Source organism: Esox lucius, chromosome 4, assembly GCF_011004845.1.
Source record: "Esox lucius isolate fEsoLuc1 chromosome 4, fEsoLuc1.pri, whole genome shotgun sequence".
Taxonomy (NCBI): Eukaryota; Metazoa; Chordata; class Actinopteri; order Esociformes; family Esocidae; genus Esox; species Esox lucius.
Genome location: NC_047572.1, coordinates 33,608,344 through 33,628,893, shown reverse-complemented (window position 1 = coordinate 33,628,893; position 20,550 = coordinate 33,608,344). Strand labels below are relative to the sequence as shown.

The 20,550-nt window shown below is 43.8% G+C and overlaps 1 protein-coding gene across 6 annotated transcripts; it reads right to left on the bottom strand.

The window, feature by feature from the left end:
- Positions 1–997: 997 nt before the first annotated feature.
- LOC105029903 (diacylglycerol kinase theta) lies at positions 998–19,483 on the bottom strand. 6 transcript variants are annotated; one of them, XM_020045948.2, is made up of 23 exons: positions 18,414–19,483; positions 16,991–17,070; positions 16,739–16,838; positions 15,796–15,881; positions 14,392–14,517; positions 13,003–13,156; positions 12,067–12,141; positions 11,743–11,843; positions 10,944–11,161; positions 10,665–10,755; positions 10,475–10,529; positions 10,266–10,327; positions 10,036–10,186; positions 9,827–9,865; positions 8,325–8,440; positions 7,919–8,070; positions 6,914–7,062; positions 6,645–6,820; positions 6,414–6,514; positions 5,977–6,123; positions 5,156–5,267; positions 4,371–4,523; positions 998–4,268 (listed from the first exon to the last, which is right to left on the bottom strand). In XM_020045948.2, the coding sequence occupies exons 1-23, from the start codon at positions 18,634–18,636 to the stop codon at positions 4,167–4,169; spliced, it is 2,769 nt and encodes a 922-aa protein (XP_019901507.2). In that variant the 5' UTR covers positions 18,637–19,483; the 3' UTR covers positions 998–4,166. The 6 variants fall into 6 exon arrangements, with proteins under 6 accessions (XP_019901507.2, XP_010901774.2, XP_019901508.2 ...); XM_010903472.4 differs by having other exon boundaries at positions 10,944–11,158; XM_020045949.2 differs by having other exon boundaries at positions 10,944–11,158; positions 11,746–11,843.
- Between the last annotated feature and the right edge of the window lie 1,067 nt (positions 19,484–20,550).

Below are 20,550 nucleotides of genomic sequence, written 5' to 3'. Positions count from 1 at the left end.
CTTCAAATAAACATGTTTTTGTAATCAAATATTTAGTAAGAGGGCAAAAATATATTTTGAGAACAAAAAACTATCAACTACACTATTTTGGCTAGACAGCCCCCTTTGCTTGCAGTGTTTTTTGTACTTATGAAACTCTACAACTGTGCGCAGGCTTTCGTGGGAGGTGTGGATGATGCTTCTCCATTGGTTATAATTTTTTTGTGTCACTTTGGCTACAACCAATACTGTTCAGCCTTTCCAACATAGCGGACACCTAGGAAGAACAGTGGCGGGTTATCAATTCCAGGTAACCTAAGAACGTTTTTGTGTCCTTGAGAAGAACGTTCTTGCAAGATCGCGAGGACAGAGAACGCGCTTATCTGAACAAGTACGTTCTTAGCGTACTTGGAATTGATAAACAGCCATTACCTCGTCATGAAATTGCGTCTCAAAATATAATTTTGTCGTGCATTAATTAACATCATCATGCCATGTTTGAATATTTAGCTAGAAACAATTAACCATTGTGTTAAACTGACTAACATCTTATGAAGTTTACTTCCACCACAAATTGCATCTATGAACTGTATGGGTTTTGCCACTGTACTTTTAATTGCTTACAAACCAGTATTACTAGTATATTACTACTATTGTCACAACTCAAAATAATTGAGCGAGACTGAAGACGAACTTTACACTGCCAAAGCCATGTCATGTCCTGGCACAACAACCTATCACCCGAGCCCTCCCCTGCCCACAAACACATAGATATATGCCCTTAAGCGGCCATCTGAGGCAAGGCAGTGCGTTTGCAAGCGAATTTGCGCTGAGACAGTGGACGTGCACCGTTAGCTGCTTTCATATTTCCCCTTTAAAATTGATTAGCCTGTACATCTTTCTTATCCCTCAAGCTCACATTACAAGCTACTCTAACCAGGCAGCTGCACTTGGTTCTCAATATAGAGGTGCAAACGAACATACTTCTGATTTTGTTGCAAACTGCAAGTAGACAGGATTTCGCATGTCTAGAATTTATTTACCTAGACAATTGTTACACAGTATCTTTTCTGATACATCTTTTGTTATTTGAACATATGTCTTTAGAATTAGTTATTTAAACATTTAGAGTAATCAAACACCTAAAAGCATCTGTAAAATAATACATTAAGTGCAATTTACATTTCAAACTTTACAGTTCAAACTAAAAACAGCTTGCAAAAATATACATCTATTAATTTTAACATTTAAGGTCCATAAGACTTGGTAAAAATTTTAAATACCTATTACAACAAATGAAATAAAAATACATAATTGACAACATAAGTCATCTAGAGGCACATTAGCTCAAAAATGTCTAGAAATGCCTAGATTAAGATAATTAAATCCTACTCCAGCAGGAGTGGCCTACATCTTATGTTAAATGTCTCTGACACAAGTAATACCACCAAGGTCCTAGAAGCACTTCAACGAGGCACTACGTGGAGTTGAGGTCTAATAATGGACACCACAGAACTTCACTACAGTCTGATGGTTTATCACACCAGGAACCGGCACAATGGACCATGAAGCTGTAAACTTACAATTGGACGCACAGAACACTGAACACATCAGTAGCTTGGGTGTTGACACGACACAGTTATGCCGTTCAGTGCGAATACATTGGAGTAGAAATGAAATTACAAATGACAGAAATGGCACTTAAGAGTGAACACATGTAAAAAACCTTGACAGTGAAAATCTACGGCCATCAAACTGTGCTTGGATGCATGTGTGTTCGCCCCTCACATATATAAAAAGGGCTCCTTTGGTGTGGACACTTCAGATAAATGAGAGGGGTTAAAAGGGTAAAACTACTGGAGTTTTTTTAGACTAATACTCTAGGATGGGTTGATTTGGAGTGGGGATGGAATTAGTGTGACTACAAAAATCACACCAACGATTCTAAAGGACCGTCTCTTAACGAGAACAGCAGAACAGCTTATCATCAACACCAAAGACAGATACCGAAGAATATACATATTCACCCAAATACTTCCACCTACATAATTTATGCCGGGAATGGAATAAATAAGGACAACACCTCATAACAGCTGACCATTGGGGATACAACAGTTTACTGATGGTTTCCCCCCCTTACACATGTTGTTGCTGTTCACAACACCTGTCCCCTCGGTCTGAAATGGTTTACAGTCCTTGTACATCTTTTGTATTGACAGGTGAAACTAAGGCGATTTGGTTCCTATCCAGTAAGTTAATTACCAATTAACAATAGGATGAAGTTCCCACTGTGTCCAATTGGCTGTGTGGATCAAACCATGCAGGATTGTGGCTGTTAACCACAATTGTATTAAAAAAGGACTGCAGTTTCTGACTCCACAATGACACCCACTGCTTTGATTTAACAGGGCCACAGGTGCAATGAAATCATCCAAAGTGTCGCTACACGCTAGCACCAAGTCACAAAATGGAGTGAACTTATTTACAACTGTGATCAACAAAAATGTGTATCAGAAACGGTTCCGGCTACATCACGTGCTGGGAGGTAAAAACCCATCTATTAGTCATTCCATAATTGCATTTGTTGTAAATTCAACACCAGGAATGCAGACGAAGTGTTGCCAACAAGACAACGGTTACGCGTACCATCTCTGTCATAGATTAAATATGATCACATTGCAAATTACTATAGAAATCCAATACAAGCCTCTAATTAATAATGCAATTTCAGAATTGGCCACTGGTCTCCCTGCATTAATTCTATCAGCAATTATTTATTTTTTAAGCGTATCAACAGAAATCTAAGACAACGTATGAGTGCAACGTTCAAGTCATGGTTCCATTCAATATTTCTACCCACAGCTTCTTCAACAGCTTTCCCACCTCCCAATGTTACTTGTTTGTGGATTATATTTGTGAGGCCTTACATTTGTGAGTATCCACTGCTACAGAATATATACACAAATATGAGGTTCTTCACAACGGACTTCAGTCAGTATGCTCTTACTGAAAATAAGGATGTGTATTTGTGTGTGTATTTGCATATTTCTGAGACTACTGTGATAAGTCCCCACTTGGAATATGTCTCCTCCTCAAAATTACTACTGTTCAATGAAAAACCTTCCATACTGAATGAGTCTTATGTCACAGAATTGTTACTGAATGGCCACTGAACTCGTGAGGATTGACTCTGGCTGGTTCCCTTTCAGTCGGTCCGAAACTACAGGGGGTGGGGCACTCGGACACACTGAACACCAGGGCCGCACAATAAGTAAGATTCACGTCAACTGGAAATGTTGTTCCATGTTCAAGTCAATACCACCTAAGGGATCCCCTGTCAGGAGACTGAGTCATGAGGGGTGATTATGGACATCACTTTAACGGAATATCTGGCTTTCTGTTTTCTGAAGAGCTACATGCGTACTCCGGATTCATAGCCTAGTACGACTAACAACCATTCCCAGCAGGTGTGAAATTGGTATGAAAACTGTTGGCCCAAAAAGATTAAAAGCATTCCGTAACCATTGGACTGAATGACATTGAAAGGCGTGCTCAGAGTTAGTGCAGATGTGGATGCGTTAAAAGTACCCCATATGGTAGTGTACCTCATTCCCTCAATGTTTACTACAGTCCTAATTGGTTGAGTTTTCCTTTTTAAACATTATTACTAGACTATTTGAGATGTTAATCCAGTCTTTGACAAGTGACTTTCAAGCAGCTTGATGTCTGAACTACAACAAAGCAACACTGTCCCTTTATTTCACAGTCTGTTATTTACTTTGATATTCCAGAGCAACAACTTGTTCAGAAACTATTTTCTGTTTCTTGGGGATTAATTGAAAACTACAAGTAGCAATTGCTATACTGCTACTCTTGTGGTAACCAGCCAGTACAGCTAACAATAATGTAAACGAGTAATTTTCTCTGACAAATACCAGGTTTAGAGGACCTCTGAAGGGCTGCAAAACATATTCAAACAATCCAAACTTGGCCAAATGAACCAAACAGTGAGATTGATTAACACTAATATAAAATGGGATTGACTGCTAAATGCTAGCTATATCCCGTCTTTTGTCAAGGTACCGCTCCAGGAGCTAGCTACCTCCACTGACGCTACTAGCCGCTCAAAGGTCACCACGCTCTGTCACGGGTGAAACCGGAGAGAAGTCGCTAGGAGTCGGATGTCGTCAGGGTCCCCCGTCACTGGACGAAGGACTCTCAGAGCGTCCCTCCTTCAAGCTGGTGGACGGCTTCTTCTGCTTGTGTTTGGACTTCCTCAGCATTCGCATCTGAAAGCGCACAAGGACACGTCAGCATCGTAGCTGTTCAATGTGTGTCGGGTTCGCAGCCGCCGCGGGCAGAGCCCCAGCGTGGGGACGTGAAGCGCTCACCTTTGGACCTGCAGCAGATATGACCATGTGTCCAGGGGCTTGGATCCAAGGCTCACCGTCCACCTGAACTGGGAGGGGCTTGGTCGCGGTGATGCGCACGTAGTTGCCTTGGGCAAGGCGTATCCCAGAACGCATTCCGCTCTGCACCTGACCCTGGGCAACACGGCACAGACACAGGGGCGTGAGTCCAGTCCGGACTACGCGGCACGTTTTACATCAACACAGCAACTATGGGCGGAGTAAGGAGAGTGGAAGACAGAGACCGCCCACCCTCCCAAGTGCACCTTCACCAGGAAGTACTCGCAGTGAGGCACCAACAGATCGGCACAGCGCGTCACAGCCGTGTGGTGAAATACAACTGGTTGTTCAAACGCCATAAAACAGACACTAACACAACTAAAAAAACAACTCAGGAATAAGGAATAAGTTGAATCAAAGAAGAATTTTGTCTCACTCGTAGTGTGAGAAATTGGTTCTCCCAATCGTCAGATAAAGGAGTTCATTAGCCAAATGCAGATCACCTGTTTTATGGGAACATGTGGTCGATTGGTTCATCCCTGCTCTTCACTAGGAGGGATTTACACCCCCCCCCACACAGTATATCTACTACATACGCATAATAAACTGCATTTGCTTTATACAATCTTTAATTTACATACATTAATGCAATGACGTTATTTAACCAAAACATTCTGAAACACTGTGGTTGTCTCTGCGTGGTAGTGTGAGGACCTAAACCTAAACCGAGGACAGAGAGCTTTGTGGGCAGCGAGTGATGACCTCACCATGTGCACCACCCCAGTCACCCCAACCACCTCCAGCAGGCCGTCATCCATGCGGGGTTTCTCGAAACGGGAGTCACCTTCCGATCCCCACAGGTCGGCGCCCGAGCCCCAGCTAGAGGCAGAGGCAGAGGCAGAGGCAGAGGCAGAGGCAGAGGCAGAGGCAGACACAGACACACACACACACACACAGACAGACAGACAGACAGACAGACAGACAGACAGACAGACAGACAGACAGACAGACAGACAGACAGACAGACAGACAGACAGACAGACAGACACACAGACAGACAGACAGACAGACACACACACACGCAGACAGACACACAGACAGACAGACAGACAGACAGACAGACACACACACACGCAGACAGACAGACACACAGACAGACAGACACACAGACAGACAGACACACAGACAGACAGACACACAGACAGACAGACACACAGACAGACACAGACACAGACAGACAGACAGACACAGACAGACAGACACAGACAGACAGACACACACAGACAGACACACACAGACAGACACACACAGACAGACACACACAGACAGACACACACAGACAGACACACACAGACAGACACACACAGGTTTTCAGATCAGGATGGTGGGTCACTTTGGATAATCTAGTGAGTGTTTGAAGTCATTTCCTGAGACATACATGCTTTCCAGGGTGACCCGTTGAGGCATTTTGCTCACAACATTCAGACAGACGCACATCCTGTATACAGGTTATGTTCTGGCAGGTGTCACTGGTGCATGCTGGTCGGTGTAGTTCAGCCCAACACTTGTGTGCGTGCATGTTTCCTACCTGGGGATGTTTAGGAAGATCAGGCCTTCTATGCTTGGCAGTTCCACGTCCTGTTTGTCCACCTGCAGTTTGAGGTCCCTGTGGAGGTTGCGAGTGTGACTCAGCTTCTGCAGGCCCGCCTTTAGGTACACACCCTTGTTGTGGAACCTACAGAGGACCCAAGGATGTAATACGGAAGGGAATGCTTTCTTTATCATTTAAAAAACATTTAAGAAGTGGGGCAGTCTTACCCCTTTCATATATAAAAAACATGGAATTTAAAACAAACATTTAAAGATCAGAACATTGTTGAAAAGAGATCAGAGGTCAGGTCCTAGCCCAAATTATGTGAGACGTGTTGAACCCTGGCCCACATCGGTTGGTTTCGGATGTGAATCAGCTCGGACAACAACTGGCCCTTAGAGATATTTTTGACGCCATTGGAGGAGATCTCTAACCTGCTGTTAAACTTCCCCGGTTCCTCTTCACGAGCATGGTGGAAGTCCAGGCTCAGCTCGGCATCGATGCCCAGGCCGAAATAGTTGTTCATCTGCACTATCTGCAACCAGTAATTAAATAAACCCTCATGCATCCATTGAATACACCTCCTGGCATGATGGTTGTAAAAAGCATTATAACATGGCACTTTAATTCAAACACTGATGACATCTGCAGGCTTGGGGCTGAACCTTAGGTGGTTCCAGGCAGTTCTCCTTGCCGTCTTCGGTGATCTCCTGTGCGTCCAGGAGTATGGTCCAGCGGTCCATCTGCACCTCCTCGGCCTCCTCCACAGACAGCAGGATGTGATGGGGGTCCTCCCCACTGTAGCCTGCCCCCCAGCGCAGGACCCGAGACAAATCATTACCTGGTGGGGAGAATATTGGGCGGGGTGGGGGGGATTATAGGAGAACACAGACAACATATTCACGTTACAGCCACTGGTGTGTGTCAGTCTTACCGGTGCCCAGGGGGACAATGCCGATGGGCGGCTCGGGACATGCCAGTTTGTGTCTGATGGCCTCCAGGACCCCCAGGACCCAGCCCACTGTTCCATCTCCTCCACAGACCAGCACCCGGAAGTGAAGCACATCCCTGAACATGTGGAGTCTGAGGACGAAAGAGTTTTGTGTCCATAAAGACTGGCTCTTTCATTGGTTACTAATACAGTTAGATATATCAGTTATGTAATGATCACATGTTCTAACGTGTTTAGCCACTGAGGGAATGCCTGGCCTTGTGTGCAGAAACCCAGAGGGAATGCCTGGCCTTGTGTGCAGAAACCCAGAGGGAATGCCTGGCCTTGTGTGCAGAAACCCAGAGGGAATGCCTGGCCTTGTGTGCAGAAACCCAGAGGGAATGTCTGGCCTTGTGTGCAGAAACCCAGAGGGAATGTCTGGCCTTGTGTGCAGAAACCCAGAGGGAATGCCTGGCCTTGTGTGCAGAAACCCAGAGGGAATGCCTGGCCTTGTGTGCAGAAACCCAGAGGGAATGCCTGGCCTTGTGTGCAGAAACCCAGAGGGAATGCCTGGCCTTGTGTGCAGAAACCCAGAGGGAATGCCTGGCCTTGTGTGCAGAAACCCAGAGGGAATGCCTGGCCTTGTGTGCAGAAACCCAGAGGGAATGTCTGGCCTTGAGTGGAAAACTGAAGGTTGTGAGGGTTCTGTGCATCTTCCAGGAAACGTTTAGTGGACACTGAGGCTTTCCCAATTTCAGGTACAGTTTTCCTACAGTCTAATGTGGCTGTTTCCTACCAACACAAACAAATGGGATTTATCTTTGTCTCAAAACCCACTGCCTCTTAAAATTCAGAAGGCTTTTACATAGCTTGCATTTCTAATACGCCTTGACATGCAGGCTACATGTTTTGTGCTGGCGTGAGAAAACATGAAATGAAATCTCGTGCAACCCTGGGAAATGAGCCACACAGCTTTCCAGGAACACGGCTGACCACCGTGAGCCGTACCCAGGCAACGGCCCCCCGTTGCTCATGTCAAACACTTGGTGGGGGTTCAGAAGCTTCCGGAAGCTGTGGAGGAGCTCCAGTCCCTTCAGTCCACCGCTCTTGGGGTTGACAAACACCAGCAGGGGGGAACCACATTTGGGGAACTTCTTGTGCTGCGGGGGGGGGGGGGGTTAGAACAAAAACACTGTCACTAAATTAGAGTTTGACCAAATGAATTACAAAAGAACAGTTCACACAGGGAGGTTTCACAGACTATGTCTAATCCAGGACTAAAACTAAAACTAAAATTCCCATTGAGCTTTATTTTTTGTCCAGCAATGGCCTTAACCTTTGACAGAGAAACTATGGAATAAGGTACACATTCAGCTTGGTGTTGTTTGTGTCACACAGACACAGCCTCCATTACCATGATCTCTGGTATGATGAGGGACACAAGCTGCTTGTTGTTCACAGACGTGTCTTTGGCCAACATGTAGATCCTCTCAGCCTCTGAGAAACATGAGATCTCCAATGCTACAGCACCTGAAACACAAACAAACCTTGGAATCGACAAACTCACTGTTAATGCAACACATCACACCCACACACCCTCACCCACCCACCCACACACACACCCCCACCCACACACCCGGGAAAAATCTGCTACATTGTGTGGAATTCATTACATGTGGTGTATTTACTGTCTCGTAAATGCACGGTCAGCTCTAGTAATTAGTCAGTCAGTCAGCTCTAGTAGGTAGTTAGTAGTCAGTCAGTAGACAGTTAGTAGTCAGTCAGTAGTTAGTCAGTCAGCTCTAGTAGGTAGTTAGTAGTCACGTCAGTTAGTAGACAGTTAGTAGTCAGTCAGTAGTTAGTCAGTCAGCTCTAGTAGGTAGTTAGTAGTCACGTCAGTTAGTAGACAGTTAGTAGTCAGTCAGTAGTTAGTCAGTCAGCTCTAGTAGTCAGTCAGTAGTCAGTCAGTCAGCTCTAGTAGGTAGTGAGTCAGCTCTAGTAGGTAGTGAGTCAGCTCTAGTAGGTAGTGAGTCAGCTCTAGTAGGTAGTGAGTCAGCTCTAGTAGGTAGTGAGTCAGCTCTAGTAGGTAGTGAGTCAGCTCTAGTAGGTAGTGAGTCAGCTCGAGTAGGTAGTGAGTCAGCTCGAGTAGGTAGTGAGTCAGCTCTAGTAGGTAGTTAGTCAGCTCGAGTAGCTGCTGCCCTGAGGCTCTCCATGGGAAAGACTCTCATGTAAGACTGGATCAAGCAGAATCAAGCTTCACTGGCCAATGTCAAGCAGGGACACTGACTAAAACCTGTCGTGAATGTGGATGATGTGGATTTAGGGCACAGGGAGGGGGACAGGGGAGCGGGACAGGGGAGCGGGACCAGGGAGGGGGACCAGGGAGGGGGACGGTGGAGACCAAGGACATTCCAGTCAATTTAGAAGGCAAGCCAAATTGAAAATGCTCCCATTGCAGATCATTTCAATTGGACTGTGATTGTACTCTCCAACTAGAATGGACTGGAAAAAAACAAGTTTATTCTGGATAGTGATATATGTAAATGAGGCACATAATATTTATTTTATCCCTATGTATAAAAAAAATACCTGATATTAAGGAAACATAAGAAAAAAAACGTGACAATCAAGTGAATACACTATGCTCAGGCATTTTAGTGGCAATTTAATGTGTTCAATTAAAAACCTCAAATTCAGTTTATATTTGATGGAACTGTAAAACTAAAAGTTTCAATTGTCTTCAACAGTTTTCCAACGACTGCAATAGTATATTTGTGTTTTTAATATTTAGATGGTTGCATCTTTTAACGTAATTGCCCCAAACACAGGTGGGACAAGAGGGAACAGGAGCATAAAATAAACCTTGCTAGGAAGCTGATTTTGGGCAACACAATTTTTCCAATGAAACAGACTCACCTTGGCTCCCGTAAACATGTGAAATTGTGACCACGTGACCTGTGGAGAAGGAGAAGAACAGGGCCAATGAATCTAAAGTCATTTCAGGGAGAACTATCAGGATCATCTGAGGTAAAAAGGGGAGCACTGAACCCTGTAGAATTGTGTCAGTTTGAATCTCTTTCAATTCCAGCCAATGAGCAGGCCACAGAAACAGGATGTACACTCACTCTTGATAGCCAAGTGCTCCTGTAACAGGTCGACATATTCCTCCTTGGTCTGTTGGACAGGAAGTCCTTCCAGGAGGAGGTTGACCTGCACAGCCCGGTTCCTGCTCTCCACGACGTAGAAACGGGTCTGGTTCATCTGCCTCAGGGAGATCTGCCAGAAACCAGAAGTCAGATAAATACACACACAAACACACACAAACACCTGAATGTCAGCTCGAAGTTCCCCATACCTTCCTTATCTCCTGCAGTTTGTCCAATAGCAGCTCCTGGCCTGTCAGAACCTGCCTCTGAACTAGATGTGAAGACAACAGACAACGTAAATTAGAGACACGTTGCTTTCAGCCAGTGGTTGTCACTGAACGCACTCTGACCAGAATGTTAGAGTAAGCAAACAGCTAGCACTGAGGTCCCGGTCTGACTCCGATTCCCGTTTCCTTACTTTGCTTGCTGCCCATGAACACCTCCATCAGGTTGAAGCCAGACGGTTCGTCATCCTGAGGACCAAACAAATGTCATTCACATATAGTAAGAGACATGAAGGCCTCGGTACATCAGGTATTGGTCTGTGTACAATACTAGTGAGGAAGGTTGTCCAGGCGGTTGTGTTGGAGAGATGCCGTACGCTGTACCTTCCTTCCCAGTTGACTCAGGACCTCCTTAATGACAGAATCCACTGTGCTGTTCCTGGAGACGGAGATCAATACGAAAGGCGCGGTAACCCTGGAAACAGACTCAACCAGTTAAACACGGCCTCAGCCAGGCCAAACCGGCGGCGTGGGAGGATCATTTTCTACCGCGGGAACATCAGACAGCAGCAACGGATTTGATTAAGAAGTGACGCGCTACAACAGGAATATTCATCTCTGATTTGACCGATGACTGAGATTCTTCTTCTCTGCAGTACTCACTTGAGCCAACCAGAGTATATCTTCAGGACCTCCGTGTCCTGGGGTTTGGACCTTAAGAGCCACACCTCTGACACGTTCTCTTTAAAGACTGCCTTTTCATTGAGGCTGCCATTTCGATTGAGGATATCCTCGCTGCGTAGACACGGCTGGCCGTTGCATTGCAGCTCAAAGTCCATCGGGTCGTCGGGAATGTAGAAGGCTCTCAATGCTGACTCCTGCTGGCAAACACAGGAATTACATAAAGTGGATGGTGGCCTCCTGCAGGCAAACACAGGAATTACAGCCAGCGAATGGCAGCCTTTCATGTTGGCCGGTTTTCACATACCTGGCATAGAAAAATGAATCAGGTTGGACAAACTCTGTTGTTGTGAAAAAAAAGCCTGCCCATTTTGGTCACAGGGTTTGTTAGCTAACCAGACGGTCTGAAGAAAGTTTCCATAGTATTCTTTATTTGTATTTTTTTATGACCTGCCAATGTGCCATTCAAACATGCCATTGATTTATTTATTACTTCCTTTGATTTACTGCCATAAACCAGCTGAAATCAGTTTATGATAAGCTAGTTAAAATAGGTACGATATTGTATAATGATAGCTCTTGTTGATATTTATAGTCTGTTTACATATATTTTAAAGGTTATTTAAAGACAGTTGTATGACACCTGTATTACCTGTTATAATTATGAGAAAATGTGGAGCAAGAGACTGCAATACCCAGCAGCTAGTCAAGAAGGAGCTGTAGTTGTACAAAATATTTTAGGGAACTGAACAGAAAGAATTTAGAGAACAGAAAGAATCACCACCACTTCTTCCTTCTTGGTTAATCGAGGAATGGAGACCAAACGGAAGTTGTTGCGCTTGACTGCATCGTCCCCATCAAACACCTTGAGAACCTGCTTCCCTGCAATTAGCAAAAAGATTCAGACAAATCTGCTAAGTTTTATGGACCTCTATAACTAGGGTAAGGACAGATTTGGATTTGATTACAAAGAATTAGCAAATGCTTGTTAGCTACTGTACGTTCTGTGTCATGCTCCAAAAAAGCACAGCCCAAGCCTTTCAAACTGTTATGCATTAAGATGTGATTTAATGATCACAGGGGAACCTTGAAAATAAGAGCCCACCTGAATCAGGCGTCGTAGCTAGCTGGCCCTCCTTAACGGGAGCTGGAATCTGGGCGTCAACTTCGTCCGAGTTATCTGATGAAACAAGACAACACAGAACTATTCAGTGACCCTTGTGGTCACTACAGCCTTCACATTTCAGTCTGAAGGGTAGAAGCCATTTTCATGTCAAGCAGGTTAATGCCACTCATCCTGCTTGACATACTACTTGTGATTCACCTAGAATGACTTAGAACAAGACTGCGCCGGGCAGACATTTCCTCAGCAGCTTAGGTACCCTAGGGCCTCTTTACTCATCATTACATTACCTGAAACGCATCACAGAATATTCTAACTGATAGGTGTTTTGTTATGAACTTCACTGAATCTTCATGTAGTGCCGCTACCTTCCAAGTTACTTCTCACAGGATAAACAGTAGAGATATTCAAGACATTCTGGCCCAGGTCATGGTTGTTCATCCACTGGTGAGCCTGTAATTCATCTCCAATCAAACCTATTTATTCAAAGTCCGCGGCAGTCGGGCTTCTAGGCCGGCTCTGCTTTACGCGGTCTGGCAAAAAGAGCTGTTCACAAACTATCCTGAACTATTTGAGAATCTAGTATGATTGAGAAACCAAAAAAACTTTACAAAATATGTAAAGCTCAATATTTTATATATCCCTGAGAAGGTTCCTGGACAGCAGGCAACAAGAGACCAGTCAAGTTGATGTGGTCACATAACGCATCCGTTAATAACATCCCAACATTCCTGTTCTGTTGGGAGTCGCAGCAATGGAGCAAGGCCTCAAACCCAAATTGGAAATGTCAAAATTCTAGGTCACTATTATATTCTTAATATAATTACTAATGTGTTTATTTTCAATGCAAACTGTCTGAGAGGATGTGGCTTTGGGTGGAGAGGAAGAATAAACGGCTCCAGGAGACCACAGGCTTACCCAGCTCGTTCTGACAGCGCTCAGAGATGCGGTAACAATGCATCTTGCTGAAGTTCCGCGAACAAACTCGCACACACATGGGGGGAAGAAGCATGTTCCGGAGGCGTCCCAGAGCGCATTCTGGGGACACGGCCACATAACACGCTGCGTGTGTCTGCAAAGAATGACGCAAACGCTGTAAAAACAAGAATCTGAAACATCCTGTCCGTCATTATTAGAGTCATTCAGCCTTGTTACGGTAAAGGCTGTTTCAACATCATATCTGTCATTATTAGAGTTACTCAGCCTTGTTACGGTAGAGGCTGTTTCAACATCATGTCTGTCATTATTAGCTAGTTACAGTTGATTTTCATCTCCGGTACTTTAGTTGCGGTTTCAGGTCTGTTTCAACATCATGTCTGTCATTATTAGAGGTGTTACTCAGCCTTGTTACGTTAGTGGCTGTTTCAACATCATGTCTGTCATTATTAGAGGTGTTACTCAGCCTTGTTACGTTAGTGGCTGTTTCAACATCATGTCTGTCATTATTAGAGTTACTCAGCCTTGTTACGGTAGTGGCGGTTTCAACATCATGTCAGTCATTATTAGAGTTACTCAGCCTTGTTACGGTAGTGGCTGTTTCAACATCATGTCTGGCATTATTAGTTACTCAGCCTTGTTACGGTAATGGCTGTTTCAACATCATGTCTGTCATTATTAGAGGTGTTACTCAGCCTTGTTACGGTAGTGGCTGTTTCAACATCATGTCTGTCATTATTAGAGGTGTTACTCAGCCTTGTTACGGTAGTGGCTGTTTCAACATCAAGTCTGTCATTATTAGAGTTACTCAGCCTTGTTACGGTAGTGGCTGTTTCAACTTCATGTCTGTCATTATTAGAGTTACTCAGCCTTGTTACGGTAGAGGCTGTTTCAACATCATGTCAGTCACTATTAGAGTTATTCAGCCTTGTTACGGTAGTGGCTGTTTCAACATCATGTCTGGCATTATTAGTTACTTAGCCTTGTTACGGTAATGGCTGTTTCTACTTCATGTCTGTCATTATTAGAGTTACTCAGCCTTGTTACGGTAGAGGCTGTTTCAACATCATGTCAGTCATTATTAGAGTTACTCAGCCTTGTTACGTTAGTGGCGGTTTCAACATCAAGACTGTCATTATTAGAGGTGTTACTCAGCCTTGTTACGGTAGTGGCTGTTTCAACATCATGTCTGGCATTATTAGTTACTCAGCCTTGTTACGGTAGTGGCGGTTTCAACATCAAGACTGTCGTTATTAGAGGTGTTACTCAGCCTTGTTACGGTAGGGGCGGTTTCAACATCATGTCTGTCATTATTAGCTAGTTACAGTTGATTTTCATCTCCGGTACTTTAGTTGCGGTTTCAGGTCTTACGGTAACGCCACACCACTCGCACCGCATTCCAACCAGGACATCTGAGGATCCACAGGTGTGTCGACACACCTCACAGCGTGACCCGGGGGGGATGTTCCCCTCCCGCCAGTGGTGTAGAAACTTGTCCTGTAGGACAGAGAATCAGTCATTGTCCTATCAGCCGTGGTGGACGCTACGTAGACCTGACCGGTTCCCACAGAATCTGGCTGAAGCCCCTCTACGGATGTTTTTTTGGCTTAACTTCTCCCGACAGTGGCAGGTGTTTTGCTTCTTGGACAAACAATGGAAAATGCTACTTTTCCCCCGGATGTCATGTTTTAATAAAATGAACTATACACACTGACCTCATCTGAACTGAATTATGAAACATCAGAAATGAATCAAGACTCATTTTTATGATTATATTAGTAGCCAGAGATAGTTAAGGTCCTTGTCCAGCCATCACTCTCCTTTATAAGAACATCAAAGACTGCATCTCTGACAGCTCCTTCTGTTTGAACCAGGCCATCTGAAGCACAATACATCTGACGAGATATTGTGTTGCTGGGCTAGACAGCACAGTAACATGTGATCTATTAGTAGCCAGTGTTAAGAAGATCCGACCCCTCACAGATTCTGTCATCACACTCTAGAAACCCCTGTTTTCATTCACACACACAAATATCTTCTCAAATGTAGCGTGTAACTAAGACATCATAAATGGCAATGAGTTTTCATAACGTGTTTTAGACCTGCCATATATGATGTAGTCAATCATGTTAAGCTGCTAATATCACCTACAGGGATCGCGTCACTTCTCTGGGGTCCAGAATTTGATAAATCAGCCTCACTGTTTGCGACAGAGGTTTTGGGATTGATAGATAGAACAGCATTTCTGCATCACAGACACCATCACCTTTGAGGTCAGTGCTGGTTGCTAATTAGGCAGGCCGACTTTCTTCCCCACTATTACAGCAAGAAGCCTCTTCATTCTTTAATATTGAAGGGAGGGCGATTGTTCACAGAGGATGAAATTTATCCAAGCAATCCAGGAGACCATTTCTTTTGCTCTAGCAAAAATAAGTCTTTAGTTGATTGATAAAGTACAGGTATCATTTAAAGATCTAACCAGTTATTGTCAGGCCAAGCAGGTGAAAATGAAATAAATGCTTTCAGTTCACTAATCTGGATATGCTCATTAAGTTCACTGATGCACAAATCAGACATATATACTTAAATATATAGAATTTTGACTCTATTAAAATGTTGGTCAACTGAATGCCTAACAACCAAACAATCAACCAGCACTAAATAGAATAAATCGAGAAATAGTATTCATAGTAATTCAACATCCCACTGAGGTGGTTTAATTAATAGTGACCACAACGTTTGTTTTTTTTAAAACAGGCAGCTTGTGATACTCACAATGTCCTGATTGCCATCCTGGTGGCAGACGCGGCAGTCCCCACAGGTGAACATGGCACAGTCCGAGTGGGCATGTAGCTCACAAACTGGCAACGGAGAAACAAAGGTTATGGTCCATTCCAGTATTATTGATGTTACACTGGCCTGTGAAATCACAACTTCAATGTTTTGTAAACTGACAGACAAAATATATATCTCCCTTTTTATGTGTGAATATTTTAGTCTGTAGACAAGCAAATACCAACAGCACTAAACGAGGGACAGCCCAAAATAGACTGATATTGGCTTGTTAAAGATATTTAGCCTTCTGGGAAAATGAAACATATTAGCATTCCTTATGCCGTCACCCCTCCCTAATGGATCACTCAATACTCCATCCACTGTATATCTCAGAAAAAGCACACAAATCTGGTGGATGTGAGAGATTCGGAAGCGAAAACGACATCATTAACCCCCACATCCACAATGGTTACAGATGTTACAGACAGCACAACGTCACCAAAGACAACAGCGACAACAAGAGTAAAGAATTATGGACTTCACAGAGAAAGTTGCCGGATTAGCCAATGACAAGTGCATGTCATAGAAACATTTCCTAAACACATTCTGGATGTTACATGGGCTTTCCTTGTCGTCCCCGCTGCTCCTCCTCATTGTACCCAATATCAGACAACATGGCGGTGATTACCACCTTGAATCATATCAGCAGCTCCTGATGCGGTTTGAAGTCATGTACATACAATCTTATTAGGGTGTGTTTACTCACCAACTTATCCTACGTACACAAACGCTGAGGTTTAAGGTTTGTTTGCTGGATCTTGCTGTGACATGCAACCCTGTGAGCAGCACGCTCCTGCCAAGGGCCCCGGCAACATGTCGGTTATATTTCTGAAATACACGGAGCCGTTGGCGGAGTGAACACTGGGAACTCGGTCAAACCCACCTTCACAGCGAACTGACGCGTTTCCCTCCAGGTGTTTTCGACACACACAGCAGAATTTCTTTTTGGGCCCTGCTGGACCAAAGCAATGTGCCACCGGGACCTACAGTTCACAAATGGACGAAATGCAAATGACCAAAAGAATTGCTGAACCCACAGGCCAAGGAGTGTCCTGTTGGCATGCAGAGAACAGGAGCATGCAGTCCTCCGTCAGAGCACAGGCAAGATAACGTGTAACTTTGGGGTGTAACTCACCCGCACCAGAGTCGGGGCCATGCATGAACACACAGTCCTGACAGTCTTCAGGCATTTCTCATGGCACATGAAGTTGCATACTGGGGTTGAGAGGAGATACCACTCAGTCAAACAGACATCAGAGCATCGATAACTAGCATTCTAAAGTGCCATTCATACTCTTGCAATGAGATTTTGGTATGATTGTGCATTAACTACCTTTGCACAGGCTATCGTATTAAAGATGCATTAGTAATACCTACCTCCAATAATGCATTGACATACTGAAAGCATTCATAACAGCCTTTTACGACCGCATGCCTCTTCAACATCATAGTGCATTACACAGGTATACTTTCACAGAAAGTGCCCGTAAAGTGTGTTAGGATAAGCTTATAGGTCAATCTTCAAAAGATACAGTGGTTTATCACAACGAAGCAGCTGACCTCAGTAGGTGAGTCACAGGTCCTTGTCCAGCCATCACCCTCTTTCAAAAGATCAAAGACACTGCCTCTCTGACAGCTCCTTCTGTTTGAACCAGGCCATCTGAAGCACAATACATCCGACGAGATATTGTGTTGCTGGGCTAGACAGCACAGTAACATGTGATCTAATAACGAGCTGTAACAACCCGAATGCATGAGAAGCATCCACATTCAGAGAGGCACTAGCCTAGCTTTCCATTCATCTGAGACATTAACAAACGGGCCACTACTGCATTTCAGTTTACACTGGGGTCAGAAATACAGCACTGTGGTTGAAGCATCTAAATGTGGCATGCGAGCACATGATGTTGTGTTTTTATTGAAGCTCTGCATCAGTTGTCAGACATCCAGTCAGTTCCCCTGTTGCCATGCCGACCAGTTTAAGTGTATCAGGACTTGACTGCAGCTGATTGCGCAAGCAACAGACTTCCATCTCCCCTCACTCTGCCTGGTAACACACAGCACTGGTCAACCTCCTCGGTTGTGTGGTTTGGTGCAGTGTTTTGGTGTTTGCTTCGCTTCCTAAAGGCTCTATTCACATTTTCATTCCGTTCCACGGGAGACATTTAGATCTCGACTATGGATGGCCACCTTTTGGAATGACAGGGACTTGACAAAAATGCAAAGGCACTGGTAGCATCACAATGTCAATGTGTGCATGATAATGGTATAGGTCTAGCTCTCTGGAAACCGTGTATACACACTCATTATGTACTAAATGCATCCCTCTCACACAGCAGCACACTAAATGTACCGTTAAAACATCGATACATTAATCTATTCAACTTTAAAAAATAAATCTTAATTTAACAAAGATCGGTTTGTGTTAAAAAAAAAAATCACGCTGTATTCGACAACTGTAAAACACATTTGACATTTCAGTTGAGCTGTTTTAACCGAAATGGTCTGGCCAAGCCAACAAATATAAACAAGTCACCGTCACATGTGAACCAACCTACCTTCGCAAATGAATCCGATAATACCCCATATAAAATCACTGCAGTTGTGGCAAAACGTAGGTTTCGTAAGAGTCACTTTCCTAAAACAATGTCCGGGTGCGCTAACACTGTATCTTGAGCGAGAGCCAGGGGACTGTTGTGCCCTTTTTCTCCCGGACAGGGGACTCGCGTGTGGGCTTTCCGTTATGGAATTCTCTTGCTTGGCTCGAGCGCTGTCTGCCATCGTGTCTGTGCAGCATAGGGTCGCGTAAAATCAGATCTTCCAGAGTGACTAGCTGGCTTGTAGACCGACTAGCTTGGTGTTTGATTGAAAATACGTTTTCGCTGCCAGGCGGTAAAACTAGCGAAGTCCAACAACGTTATCCCCCTCCGCTGTGTCATTACACTTAAGAGCCAGATGCTGGAGCCATATCTGTCAAAGTTAACAAGCTGCCGTATCTAACGACATAGTACAAAAAACACACAAAAAAACCTTTTTAAATAGAAAGATGGTGAACTTATTGACTTCACATAATAATTTTGTCGCTCGCCACCAGGAAGAATGGAAAAATAAGCTTACTGGCTAACATTAGCAATTTCCGACATTCGCTAGTCAAAAAAGTCACGCAAGAAATGGCACGTTGAAAGACAGGAAATCAAAAGCAACAAGTGTCAAGTTAATTAATTAGCGACTGAAATAGATACCTAGTTGAAAAATTGTGTTTCTCTTTGACAGTATTTATACAACACACTTCTAGCAACTACTTCCGTCCGCGGCTTTCATTGTCTGTAGCGGTCGGGGTTTTCATCCGCGCACGCTATGCCAGGTCGAGATAAGTGAGAGCCTAGCATCAGAAAACACGAATCAACTCATAAGCACTAGCAGGGAAGGCGTTCGGGGCTCCCGCAGGACTCGCGCACATATGCCCGCGAGCCTGCCTAACCACTCATTGTGCAGATGTCCATCATGAGAATGTGTTAAAGAGAAAGCTCACACATTTTTACAAGAAAACTCATTTTTGGTGTTTCTGCGCTTGTATATGGCTAAATTAGTTTATACCATGGATTCTGCATCTCGTTGTGTAATGTTTTTTTATCCAGCCACTAATTGTTGTTTGTACCAATCACAGATATTTTCACGGCAGAGTTTTTTTCAGAGCTGATCTGATTGGTCAAAAGACGAATTCATGAAAAAAGAACAGCGTTGTGTTGCCTGTCTAAAAGATACAGTCCACGCTTTTTTCACTGGTTGTAAGAGTGGCGTTACTGAGCCAAGCAGGGTCCACTAAAACTGAATTATATGGATTAATGCCCTATAACAGTCGTTTTCAGACTCAGAATTAGAAGTCTTACTGTGGTATGTTATGTTATTCTATTTATAGATTATGCACATTTGTTTTAACAAAAGGTTAATGGTATGTAAGTCACAAAGTGTATCTTTAACACAGCCCTTGTTCCCCAATTATTTAGTATTTTTAATATTGTTTCTTTGATCTTTTTGTTACAAAATTGTATCATGTATTGCTGATTCACCACTTCCCATTGACAACAGTTAAAAACTGCATTCAATAACACTTAACTAAAGCACAGAAGTTGACACCACACGTAAAAATGTGGGAACTTCCCACGTAAGACATGACAAACATTAGTAATTGCATTGTTGAGCAGAAACCCTAACCTATATTAAACTGCAAGTAAACCTAAAAATCGCTAACCAATTCAAAACTGAACAGCAAAAATCAATCTAATAAGCCTTTCACCTCACTGGCAGTGCCACCTAGAGGCATATTAGCAAATATTCATCCACAGCTTTCTGAATATATTCATCCAGAACTTATTTTAACCATTATGGACAGAACCACCAAATGTTCATTTGTTTTTGTGACTGTGCCCTTACTGGTAAACCAGGGGTTCCCTCATTTTTGGTTACCGTACCAAAAACTGAATTTAGCTTAGTGCAAACAGGTGCCGAAATAATCCTGCTTGTTTTACTAGTAAGCCTGTTTGAGGCCCCCTGTAGGATGGGCAAAGCACCCCCTCAAGACTGATTTGGCATCTTCCATCTCTGGTGTTGCATCAGATTCACACAACTAAACCATGGCTATTTAACACTTTCTTTGGGATAGATTTGAACTTCAGATTTGCATTTCTACCTGGA

Coding starts and splice junctions, on each gene's coding strand:
- LOC105029903 (XM_020045948.2), bottom strand. CDS start 18,636: ATGGCAGACAGCGCTCGAGCCAAGCAAGAGAATTCCATAACGGAAAGC. Junction 9,866..10,035: donor GGAGCACTTGGCTATCAAGA/GTGAGTGTACAT, acceptor CCTTCTCCACAG/GTCACGTGGTCACAATTTCA. Junction 4,269..4,370: donor TATCTGCTGCAGGTCCAAAG/GTGAGCGCTTCA, acceptor GTGCGCTTTCAG/ATGCGAATGCTGAGGAAGTC.